Source organism: Budorcas taxicolor, chromosome 17 (genome assembly GCF_023091745.1).
Source record: "Budorcas taxicolor isolate Tak-1 chromosome 17, Takin1.1, whole genome shotgun sequence".
NCBI lineage: Eukaryota > Metazoa > Chordata > Mammalia > Artiodactyla > Bovidae > Budorcas > Budorcas taxicolor.
The window spans coordinates 17,668,103-17,681,392 of NC_068926.1; the positions used below are offsets into that span (position 1 = coordinate 17,668,103).

At 40.7% G+C, this 13,290-nt stretch overlaps 1 protein-coding gene across 1 annotated transcript in view; it reads left to right on the plus strand.

Moving 5' to 3' along the window:
* The first annotated feature begins 6,945 nt into the window (after positions 1–6,945).
* MGAT4D (MGAT4 family member D) overlaps positions 6,946–13,290 on the plus strand; it is a 47,672-nt gene continuing 41,327 nt past the window's right edge. Inside the window, exon 1 of the mRNA XM_052655073.1 lies at positions 6,946–7,039. Within this exon, the coding sequence (XP_052511033.1) occupies positions 6,946–7,039 (94 nt within the window). The remainder of the gene's footprint in view (positions 7,040–13,290) is intronic.

Here is a 13,290-nt window from a genome sequence, read left to right on the forward strand (position 1 = left end):
GAGGAGCTAAGATCCCGTAAGCTTTTAGGGTCAAAAAACCAGAACATAAACAACAGAAGCAATATTTTAACAAATTCAATAAAGACTTAAAAAATGGCCCACATTTAAAAAATCTTAAAAAATCAAAATAAGCAAGATAGTTACCATGATTTAAATTAGTGTCTGTTGTACCAAGTATTTTAAAAAACTATATAAGAGGTTCAACAAACTAACTTTGACTGCAATATATTTTGTGACATCTATGCTGTCTTCTTCTTTTTAACATTTATTTGACTACAGTTGATTTACAGTATTGTGTTAGTTTCAGGTATACAGCTTCAGATTGTTTTCCATATAGGTTATTACAAGATACTGAATATGGTTTCATGTGTTAGACAGTAAATGCTTGTTGTTTATTATATTTAGTGGTGTGTATCTACTAATCACATACTCCTAATTTATTACTACTCTCCTTTTCCCTTTGGTAACCATAAATTTGTTTTCTATATCTGTGAGTCTGTTTTTGTTTTACAAGTGAATTGATTTGTACTTTTTTTTTAAAGATTCCACATATAAGTGATATCATATGATATTTGTCTTTGTCTGACTTACTTTACGTACTGTGATAATCTCCAGGTCCATCCATGTTGTTGTGGATGACATTAGTTCGTTATTTTTTGTGGCTATGTACCACATCTTCTTTACGCATTCATCTGTCAATGGACATTAGGCTGCTTCCATGTGTTGGCTGCTATAAATAGTGCTGCTATGAACATTGGTGTGTATGTAACTTTTTGTTTTCCATTCTTCCAAATGTATGCCCTGGAGTGGCAGTCTTTTTAGGAACCTCCAGACTGTTTGTTGCATAGTGGGTGCACCAACTGGCATTCCCATCAAGAGTATAGGAGGGTTCCCTTCACAGCTATGGTATCTTCTTGATCTCACTCTCAGAGTAAGATCAGTGTCCTTGTACAGGAAAAGGAATGTATAATGTGTTTATGGTTCTTCCTCAACGACATCTGACCCTGGGGACTCCAAATCACTGCTACAATTTGGTGAGACTGTATTTATAGATGATCACTATCAAAATGAAGTTAATTTATTATACTGATTACATCATTATCATTCCCCACCCTGGAAGGAGACACTCAGGAAATATGAGAGCAGTTACCGGTACATATGACGCACAGAATCAATCCAGTTTAGATTAAGAGCTTAGCTAAATCAGTGAAATTACTAAAGGTAATTTAGGGCCTCTAGAGGTGTTATATTGGAGAAGGCACTGGTGACCCACTCCAGTACTCTTGCCTGGAAAATCCCGTGGACAGAGGAGCCTGGTAGACTGCAGTCCACGGGGTCGCTAAGAGTCGGACACAACTGAGCGACTTCACTTTCACTTTTCACTTTCATGCCTTGGAGAAGGCAATGGCAACCCACTCCAGTGTTCTTGCCTGGAGAATCCCAGGGACGGCGGAGCCTGGTGGGCTGCCGTCTATGGGGTCGCACAGAGTCGGACACGACTGAAGCGACTTAGCAGCAGCAGCAGCAGCAGCAGAGGTGTTATATAAACAAACAATACATTACTCCCCCTCGAGGACTCATCAATAAAAAGGAGGCACTGCGCCTTAAAGGAATATTTGACAAGCTATGAAAAATATAGGTACTGGCCAAAGGCTGCTGCTGCAATGCTCAGTTCTAACACATTCATACATAATTTTACATAATTCATACATAAGTTTCTGATACCTCAATATATTCAAATTGGAAACTTTGAATTAAATATAACACTGCCACCTCGTGGTGACCACTGGGATTTGGGGCTTAAAAAGTTCCTGATGATGGCACTAAGAAAGCCAGTTTGCCAGCATGCTGTTTGTGGTCTGGTATAAACAGTCCCCATTGTGCTAGTGGTAAAGAACCTGCTTGCCAGTTCAGGAGATGGAAGAGACATGGGTTTGATCCTTGTGTTGAGAAGATGCCCTGGAGAAGGGCGTAGCAACCCACTCCAGTATTCTTGCCTGGAGAATTCCATGGACAGAGGAGTCTGGTGGGCTATAGTCCATAGGATCGAGAGTTGGACATTGCTGAAGCAGCTTAGCACACATAAACAGTCCCCATAACTTAAGAGTGGCAAATTATATTAAGGTCTGAACTACCTGTGATATAATACGGGTGATATCAGAAAGAAGCTGCACAACAAAATTCTCAAATAAAATGAAATTCCTATCCTGAGAATTGTCCCTGTGGAGTTATAACACATAGCAGACAGCGTCTCTGCTTTTGGACTAATTCGAAGTTCACTTCTGTTGCTAAACTGTCTAAACCTCATGACTCTTTCCACTAAAATAAGACAATTTTCTTGGTTTATCCATAAGAGATCCTGCATAGTACAAACCTGAATATAAAAAGCAGCTACCGTTTGTTCTATACACAGTGAAAACAGTAAGATGTTGTCAAGGTAAGTTCAAGCAAGGGACTGAATTGAGAGCATACAAGATGGTGGAGGGAGAACTTAGTTCTTTGCCTCAGGCAATGTTTGGACATGTTAGAAAGAGTTATAGGCAGTAACCAATAAGCGAATCTGGGTGATGCCCCTATTGGTTACTACCTGTAAGTTATACTGTACATCAACTTTATATCAATGAAAATAAAAGTGTTTATTCTGGACCCAGTTTGTTCTCCACACACTTGCCCCCAATCCCCCAGTGAAATGGAAAGAATTCCAAAACCTGAGAGGAAAAGGGAGCCACACCATGGAAGGGCCTGGAATCCCAAGTGATCACATAGAAAATAGCTGGTCAATTGGACATTGCTTGTGCAAGAACAAAACGTCTATTGTATTAATCCATAGCGGTTTTGAAGTTTATGTGTTCCTGGAGCTGGTTGTACTTTAATTAATTGGTTGTTAAAAGCAGATGACACCACCCTTATGGCAGAAAGTGAAGAGGAACTAAAAAGCCTCTTGATGAAAGTGAAAGTGGAGAGTGAAAAAGTTGGCTTAAAGCTCAACATTCAGAAAACGAAGATCATGGCATCTGGTCCCATCACTTCATGGCAAATAGATGGGGAAACAGTGGAAACAGTGTCAGACTTTATTTTTTTGGGCTCCAAAATCACTGCATATGGTGATTGCAGCCATGAAATTAAAAGACTCTTACTCCTTGGAAGGAAAGTTATGACCAACCTAGATAGCATATTCAAAAGCAGAGACATTACTTTGCCAACAAAGGTCCATCTAGTCAAGACTATGGTTTTTCCAGTGGTCATGTATGGATGTGAGAGTTGGATTGTGAAGAAAGCTGAGCGCCGAAGAATTGATGCTTTTGAACTGTGGTGTTGGAGAGGACTCTTGAGAGTCCCTTGGACTGCAAGGAGATCCAACCAGTCCATCCTAAAGGAGATCAGTCCTGGGTGTTCTTTGGAAGGAATGATGCTGAAGCTGAAACTCTAGTACTTTGGCCACCTCATGCGAAGAGTTGACTCATTGGAAAAGACTCTGATGCTGGGAGGGATTGGGGGCAGGAGGAGAAGGGGACGACAGAGGATGAGATGGCTGGATGGCATCACGGACTCGATGGACGTGAGTTTGAGTGAACTCCAGGAGCTGGTGATGGACAGAGAGGCCTGGCGTGCTGCGATTCATGGGGTCGCAAAGAGTCGGACACGACTGACCAACTGAACTGAACTGAACTTAATATGTTTAAATCATGAGTATGAGCGACTGAACTGAACTGATGAAGTAAATAAATAGTGAATATGAAGATAATGTGCTTGGATTTATGACTTAGACTATATACACATATTTGAATTATAATAGCATACAGTTTATAGTAAAATATACAGAAATAAGCAGTAAGCTTGCCTTTTTACCATTTGGACCTAAGAGTCTTGATGCAAATACAAAGTGTTTCTATAGCCGTCAAGTGTGTCACACAGAGCCTGGGTGTTTTGAATAAATCCATCATCCTTTTGAGCCTAGCATCATGGCCTCCTTGGGTTTTCCAACAGAGATGAACTATGTGGATAAATTAAAGCACCAGCTCTTTTCCCATTGGATCTCCTGATTTGCTGCTTTTGATACCAACAAGAATCTAGTGACATTCAGAAGCAGTTAAGAGCCAAATTTAGAAAAATTCAACAATTAGAAACTCTTGGCTATTAAATCTCTTTCCTTCAGTTTAGCTGTATGGAAAATAATCCTAGGACTTTTTTCTGGGCAAATGGACTTGTTCAGTTAGGCCTGTTTACACTGAGAATTTTCTTCATATATAACAGTGATGGCCTGGTAAGTTATCAATGTAACTACGCCTACCAAAATTTTGTTGGGCTCTCATTGTACCCTTACCCATGAGGTTTATGTGTACAGGCTTGTTTCAGTATATTTATTGTTTATTTGGGGAAATTAGGCTCTGAAGCAGTTTTTCCTCCTGTGAGTCCCATGGTCTCCTTGGAAACAGGCCTCCAGCTTCTGCCCACAGCCAGCTCTTTTTCTCCCAGAGCTTGTCTACATGGAATGGTAAAGAAGCAGGAGGCCCTCTTTTCCCAGGCATCCATACACAAGTATTCTCTATACCATTAACCTTCTTAACCACTGACATGAATGTCTGGAAGTACATTTCTTAGGAAAATCATCAATTATTCAATCTGCTTTAAATAAATTTCTCCCTTAACCGTGGATATAACTCAGGCTTATTTTGGGGATCTCTGCCCCTAGAGCAAAATGAAAGGCAGATACCTGATACACTAAAAGCATTCAGAGAAGTGGTCTGCTGTAGTTACATTTTGATTCATGAAACACAGAAAACTTGAGACCTTGAGAGGTGGAAAGCAGTTGAACAGTCAGGGAGGAGACTGGGCATCCTGGACTGTGGGTAAATATCAAGAGAAAAGCCACAGAAAGAAGCGTGAACGTGACATGTTCAGGATAGAATAGTCTGGCAGGTCCTTAAGGCATGTAGGAATATCAGGAAATACTCTTGAGAAAACAGAGAGCAGCCTGATGGATTGAACTTTATCACTAAGGAAGAATGCAGCTACTTAAATAAGAGTTGACACTAGGGAACTGGTAATCCACTGGAGTAAAAAGTGGCCTGCAGAGTGTAGATACTACAGTGTGGCCAGCCTGAATATCATCATAAGAATATGGCTATTGGGGTAGTGTAGAGCAACAGAAATGCAGGTCTGGAAGATGAGACATTTCAAAGGAGGACTGTAAAGATTTATAAATGATGGGGCATAATGAAAAAGAGTAAATTGATCAGGAAAACTATGGTGACCTTGACAAAAGTCAAATGACCGTGGGAAGATAGCTAGCTTGGGGAGGAATTTGAACATCATCTTTCGGGACATCCAAAAAGCGCTGAGAAGACAGTTGATGAGACGCTGGAGCTCAGGTAAGAGAACAATGAAACATTGATTTGGAAATTCCTCTGTGCTAGATAGCTGGGTTCTCCCACTTCAGTCTACTCTATATCTTTTCCCACCCTGCTTCATATGCCGGGAGGAAGGGTCGTGTAATATAGCATATAGTACATCAAGCTGAAGTTCCTTTTCTTTTGGTTTCCAGTAGAGCTTAGCCAGTAGGAAGCACTGGCAAGAGACTGAAGGGATGGAGAAGAAAGTAGAGGTATTTATTCCTCTGGGCTTCCTCTTTTGGCATCTGGGTAGATCACTGCTTAACTGAAGGCCACAACTTCTAGCCTTTCACTCATGAGTAAATGCACCTTAAATAGCATCCTCACGCTGGCTTGTGTTTTAATCTTTCTCCTGTCATGGGGCCAGAAATTAGCCCAACCAGTGGTGCAGTGCTGATTTGAAGTAGTAGTAGAATGATTCCTACCAGACACTGCCAGGGAATCCCAAATAAGAGAGATCAGAGCAGAGAACTCAAAAAACAAACTACATTTAACCTGCGCAAAGAGTATAACCCTACTGATGTTCTCCTAGTGTTTCCCAGTTTTGGGTAGAAATCTGAGAAACTGATACCTTGAACTTGGCTGAGCCCAGCAAATCTCTCTTGGGCTGTTGCTCATTGTATTTACAGATTGTTTTGTTTTGTTTTGTTTTTTTCCCCACAAAACTTGACTCCCTGCTCCTTTCTTGGGGGGACGGGGTACCAAAATATTTAAAAATAAAGGTAAGGGGATTAAACTGAATGTCTAGTCTTGGTCACTCCCCACACAAAAATCTAAGCCTCCCGAGTCACTTGGGCACTTGACAGCTACTATTTAAGGCTGTGCTGTGTGTGTGCTTAGCTGCTCAGTCCTCTGTCCATGGGATTCTCCAGGCAAGACTACTGGAGGGGGTATCTTCCCAACCCAGGACCTAACCCTTGTCTCCCACATTGCAGGAGGATTCTGTACCACCTGAGTCACCAGGAAAGTCCATTTAAGGCTAGCAAATTCCAAGTAAAGATGCATATTTTCTGTAGGAAATTCTTGTCCATGTACGAAGTTTGTACTTTGTATGAGAAAAAAGGAACCGCTTCCAGCAGTGCAACTTGCAGCAAGTTGCTCAGCATATTAGGATGATGATGTTATTTTCATTTTATACTTTTAAAAAAAGACTGAGATTTCGTGAGGACTTAATGAGGTCATGTATGCAAACTGTTTAACCCAGAGTCTGGCTAAAGCGACATCTTACAGGACAATAAAGTTATTGAGCACTCACCTGGAGTGGGAGCTCTCGCATAGTTTATTTCCTTTAAAAATCAGCAGCCCTGGCGAGCGGTTCAGGATAGAAGGCCAAAACTGCTGCTGGGGGAAGGGAGCTGGGTGCGTGTGTGGCGGGGTGGGTGCGGGTTGGGGGAGCTAGGTTCCTTGCGACGCCGCGGAGGGGCGCAGCGGCGCGCGCCCCGGGGCGCAGGCACAGTGCGTGCCCGTCCTTAGCCGGTGGCCGGGCGGTGGCTGTGTGCTCTGCTATTCTAGCCAAGCTGCGGGTTGCCGCCGCCGCCGTCGAATCAGCACCATGAGGACCAGGCACGTGAACTTGCTCATCACGGTCATCGCTGTAGTGCTCTTCAGCTTCTCCTGCTTCTGCATCTCCAGGATGACTCAAACTAGTAAGCGGCGCCTGGCTTCTCCCGCCTTTTTTCTCGGTTCTGGGGCTTCAGGGCTCCAAGATGACTGGAGAAGATGTGGGAACACGATGGCTGTCTCTCGCTCCCATATTAGGGTCTTTCAGATGTGACCCCACACCACCCCACCACCACGCCCTTAAACGGCCAGCGGTTCAACTGTAAAGAGCGCCCTGGTCCACCGGGTGGTCGTGACCCCCGCGGGGCGCGCGCTAATGGTGGGTCAGCGGGGTTCCCTGGTCCTCGCCTCTGCGGGCTGTTTTCCCCTCAGAAGTCCAAGGGCCCCTTCCGTGCCCTGCATTCCACATAGTTCGTCGTTCTTTTCCCCATCGTTTTTTTTTTTTTTTTTTTTAGTGTGAATGTCTGACTTCAGGAACTCCTTTTACACCGCCAGCCTCTCCTCTTTCGTGTTCTATCAAAATATCATAGTTTTGAGTCACACTTCAGGGCTCCCAAGCGTTTTTTGTTTGGTTTTGCTTAGGGATGAGGTGACGGACGGGGAGAGAGACACTGAATTTAGAGTGCTGGTTTAGCACCTGATCTTTCTCAAATGGACCTTGTGTGTTTCCACTTTGAAACGCACCAAGGTTTTTAGCTTATGGTTGTCTGTAGGGTTGCCGATTTAGCAAGTAAAAATGGAGGTTGTTCTGTTAAATTTGAATCTCAGATGAACAATGAATGCATTAGTTTGAAGTACAAAAACTGCATGGGATATATTTATACAGAAAATGTTATCATTTGTCTGAAATTCAGAGTTAATTAGGTCTCCAGTATTTTTTCTTTCAACTGTAGTCCATAGATATATATATAGTTGAATTTTGAATTTAAGACTCAGGAATCCTGCAAATATATTAACTCAGCCTTCCAAGATTATTCTTATATATTAACTCCATCTTCCAAGATTATTCTTAGGTTGCTTTTGGTTAAATTTTAGTTCTTCTTATTAAACACATTTATGTATGACTCAAGGTGCACACTAAGTAATCTTGGTAGTAACGTGCTGGTTCAAGTTCGGATGTGGCTTTAGTCCTATAATTAATGTTGATGTAATCTCACTAAAGTTAAAATTTTGTTTGTTTTCCTAATGGTAAATTTTGTTATATACATGCAATACCAACATTTTACCCCATTTGTTTGAAAGATCAGAAATGTGTATTAATTTGATTTATACTATTAATCTTTAGTCACTTTATACATTTTTTTCTTCTTCATTCCCTGTAAAGAACATTATCCAAATGTGTTTTTATTTATTTTAGAACAGTTAACAATGAGCACTTTCATAACAAAAAAATAGTTACTGGTAATTAGAAAGCAAAATAGAAAGCTTGTTTTGTAGTAATTTTGGAAGATAATTTAAATTGGTAACCTCAGAAAGCATTTTAATACAGTTAGTATTCTTATAATGAAATGGTAGACTTTGACATACATACGATCATTTGGATGTTTTTTCCAGTTTTGTCCAGGAAAATGAAGTTTGATTCCTCAAAATGTCTATTAATAAACATTCCCATAATTTGTATGTTCAAGTTCAGAAAATGAGACATTGTTCTTGAGAATGCACTACTCTTAAGAGCAGATGAGACAGTTTTCTCATTTTCTAAGTATGTGTCTCTATGGAACCTAGCTGTAAAATAATTAGGAAATCAATTCTAGCACTATAATAAGATGTTCTTATATCAACAGAAGAAAACACAGACTTCACTTAGTGTTTGAAATAGTGATTTTTATAAAACACCAAAAATGGTCCCTCTGTCTTTAAACCATAATTTATGGTTATAATTCTAATCAATTAAACTTTGGGAATACTTATTAGAAAAATAGTGACTACCTAGTGCTTTATTCTTCCCCTTTAAAATTAATTTTTATGTGTAGATAACCTTTTAGTTTCTTTTTGAAAACTCCTAGTATTACTAATTCATTAGTTTGTTCAATAAACATGTAAGTTCCATGAGGAGAGGAATTCTTTCCCTATTTTTGCCTGTTTGCTTCACTGTTGTGCCTCCTCAAAATCTTGAAAAAATGTCTGCATAGAATAGATATAGGGGCTTTCATCTCATTGATGTTAACTACTCTCCTGAATTATGTGCTTATTGTTTCTTTGCTTTTTAGAATATAGTGTTCATGAATTTATACATGTCCCTTATAATATGCTGTTTAGTTTGCTTTGTTCCTGAGCTTTCTAAAACTCCCATCTGCTGACAGTCTTTATATGCACATCTAAATTCTCTGTCATGATCAAAACCAGTAGTCTGTTAGATGCCCTGGCCAGCTGTGTTCTCATTCCATCTTGCCAGTGGGGGGCATTTGTGCCAGATTAGAGGATGCACAAAGGTAGTAGTCACTTTGCTTTTTGTGGTTCCTCTACCAGACTACTAGCCCTCACTGGAGTGTAGGGGTTCAGGCAGCAGCAGCAGGTCCAGTATTGTCAGGGATGACAGGCATGGGAGGTAGCTAGCAGATGGCCAGGGGCCCCTGAGGAGGCTGCATCACCCAATAAACACTTTCAGGAAAGAGAATCTGGAATTGCTTATTTGCCTTACTTGGGCCTGAACCCATGTCTCCTGCACTGGTAGGTGGATTCTTCACCACTGAGCCACCAGGGAGGTCCCCAAGACTCCTCTTCCTTAACATCAAGGATTCAGCCAGTGAAAAGCCATGGACTCTTTGTTTACTGTAGCCCTCCCTACTTTCTTTTCCTCTCGATTAAAGAGTGCTTCTTCCTTTGCCGTGGAGGGACTTGGCATATGGCTCACCATGGTTGTAGACTCTGAATTGCAATTCTCTGCTGATACCGAACAAACTCTTTTTTTTTTTTTTTTCCAGGAGAAATAACCAGCAATCTATTTGTTTTAGGTCATCAATACTCTTTGTAATGTTAAAATATTTCCCCATAAAACTACGGCATAGAGGAACCACTCATAGGGAGTTTAAAGAGCATGGTACATAGTATAATTTGATTATTGCAAAGCATACATGGAGGGGTGTAATCTGAAATGTATTTACCACTTTAACTACCTCAAATATTCTTTCTTTGGAACCACAATGGGTATATAAATCAATGAATGATAAGTTCAAAATGGACCAATATTTGAACTTAATGCTGTTTCTCCTTCTTTTCCTTACTGACTAAATCACTTGCTTTTCCCTCACTACCCATACTATTTTATATTTACGTATATATGTTGTTTTCTTAGTCTAAAATACCCTTTCCTCTCTTCAGTTCAGTTCAGTTCAGTCGCTCAGTCGTGTCCGACTCTTTGCGACCCCATGAATTGCAGCACACCAGGCCTCCCTGTCCATCACCAACTCCTGGAGTTCACTCAAACTCACATCCATTGAGTTGGTGATGCCACCCAGCCATCTCCTCCTCTGTCGTCCCCTTCTCCTCCTGCCCCCAACCCCTCCCAGCATCAGAGTCTTTTCCAATGAGTCAACTCTTCGCATGAGGTGGCCAAAGTTCTGGAGTTTCAGCTTTAGCATCATTCCTTCCAAAGAAGTCCCAGGACTGATCTCCTTCAGAATGGATTGGTTGGATTTCCTTGCACTCTAAGGGACTCTCAAGAGTCTTCTCCAACACCACAGTTCAAAAGCATCAATTCTTCGGCACACAGCTTTCCTCACAGTCCAACTCTCACACCATACATGACCACAGGAAAAACCATAGTCTTGACTAGACGGACCTTTGTTGGCAAAGTAATGTCTCTGCTTTTGAGTATGCTGTCTAGGTTGGTCATAACTTTCCTTCCAAGGAGTAAGCGTCTTTTAATTTCATGGCTGCAGTCACCATCTGCAGTGATTTTGGAGCCCAAAAAAATAAAGTCTGACACTGTTTCCACTGTTGCCCCATCTATTTGCCATGAAGTGAAGGGACCAGATGCCATGATCTTCGTTTTCTGAATGTTAAGCTTTAAGCCAACTTTTTCCCTCTCCTCTTTCACTGTCATCAAGAGGCTTTTTAGTTCCTCTTCACTTTCTTCCCTCTCTTTGCTATATGCAAAATTAAACACATTCTTCAGATTTTCTAATATTCCCTCTTCTCTGAAACTTTTTCCACTTCCCTCCCTCACTCTTCCGTCCTCCTTAAGAATTAGTCATTAAAAAAAAAAAGGAATCATTCTTGCCTTCCTTTGCCTGTAGCACTAAATGATAATTCCATTAATTATTATTCCATTATTAACAATTAATTTATAATTAGTTGTTTAAATATATGCTCTTTTCCCCAATCAGAGCACCCTGATTGTCAGTTATTTAGGACAGGAACCTGGCTTTATCTGTGTTTATTTACCTATCACATAGCAGTGAATGGCACATGGTAAGTATTAAATGGAAGAAAGTATGATTATATCAGCTTGCTTCTCATTACTGGAAATGTTTGGTGAGTGAAATAAGATGGAAAAGTCAGATTGTGGCTATATCAAATCAGACTTCCTATATTAAGATAGGGCTTCCTGGTGGCTCAGCTGATAAAGAATCCGCCTGCAATGCAGGAGACCCAAGTTTGATCTCTGGGTTGGGAAAATCCCCTGGAGAATGGAATGGAGAGACTACCCACTCCAGTATTCTGGACTGGAGAATTCCTTGGACTGTATATAGCACCAAAGAATTGATGCTTTTGAATTGTGCTGAAGAATACTCTTGGAGAGTCCCTTGGACTGCAGCAAGATCAAACCAGTCAATCCTATAGGAAATCAACCCCGAATGACCATTGGAAGGACTGATGCTGAAGCTGCAGCTCCAACACTTTGGCCACCTAATGTGAAGAGCCTCTGATGCTGGGAAAGATTGAAGGTGAAAAGAGAAGAGAGCAGCAGAAGATGAGAAGATTAGATAGCATCACTGACTCAAGGGACATGAGTCTGAGCAAAAATTTCAGGACACAGTGGAGGACAGAGGAGCCTGGCATGCTGCAGTTCATGGGGTGGCAAAGAGTAAGACACGACTTAGCAACTGAACAACAATTTAAATTTAGTAACAGAAACAGTGCAAATTCTTTCTCAATTAAGCAAACTTTTGTTGTTAAGACTGCATTTACTGTAACTATCAAAATCTAGCATCTGAATTAAGGTGTATTGTAAAAGTATAAAATATGCACAGGATTTAGAATACTGAGCACAAAAAGAATGCAAACTGTTCCATTAATTGTCAATACTTTTGATTACAAGTTGAGAAATATTTTTGATATATTGGATTACATTTTCTACGCTATTTATAAAACTTTTTTCTTTTTAATTTTTTTCAATGTGGCTACTAGAAAGTTTTAAATGCAAATGTGACTTGCATCTTACTGTTCCTGGGGAGCAGTGCCTTGGGCCTCTGCTGTACCTCTGCCATGAGAAGCAAAGTCAGTGGTGCTAAGGATCTTACCTGGACCCTTCTTATGGGTGAAGTCACTTTTGCCCAGTGTACGCAGGGACTGATGTTTGTTTTCACAATTTCACCTCAGTTAACTTAAAACATCAAGTATTCAAACTTTTGCAAAGTAATTTTGTAATGGTTCTTCCTCTAAATATTTAACTGAATATGCGATAACATAAATATTTTAAATAGAACATTGATGAACTGATTTATCAGGTAAGAATATACAAGGAGCAGATCCAAGAGTAGAGATTATATCCTTTAATATTTCTGTATGGTTGTTTCTAAAACTACTCTTTCCTCTGGAGAAAACTCTTTTGTTTACCAAATTAATCCCTCAAGGACTGACTTACATTGTGGAAGTATAGATATGTTGCATCATCCATGACTCCAAACACAGTATCCATTTTGCAAAGAGTATATTACCCTGGGAATCCCAATGACAGGATTATCCTGGTTAAACCCACGTCCATTGTAAACAGGTTAAGCATCCTCAAATAGTATCCACTGTATGAATATTCAAGATTATCTGGATAGTGGCAGTTTTTTTGATCAAAGCATGATTCACTTTTCAGTTCAGTTCAGTCACTCAGTCGTGTCCGACTCTTTGCAACCCCATGAATCACAGCATGTCAGGCCTCCCTGTCCATCACCAACTCCCAGAGTTTAGTCAAACTCATGTCCATTGAGTCGGTGATGCCATCCAGCCATCTCATCCTCTGTCATCCCCTTTTCCTCCTGCCCCCAATCCCTCCCAGCATCAGGGTCTTTTCCAGTGAGTCAACTCTTCGCATGAGGTGGCCAAAGTACTGGAGTTTCAGCTTCAGCATCAGTCCCCCCTATGAACTTTTAGATTCACTTTTAGAGTCACTCAAATTAGT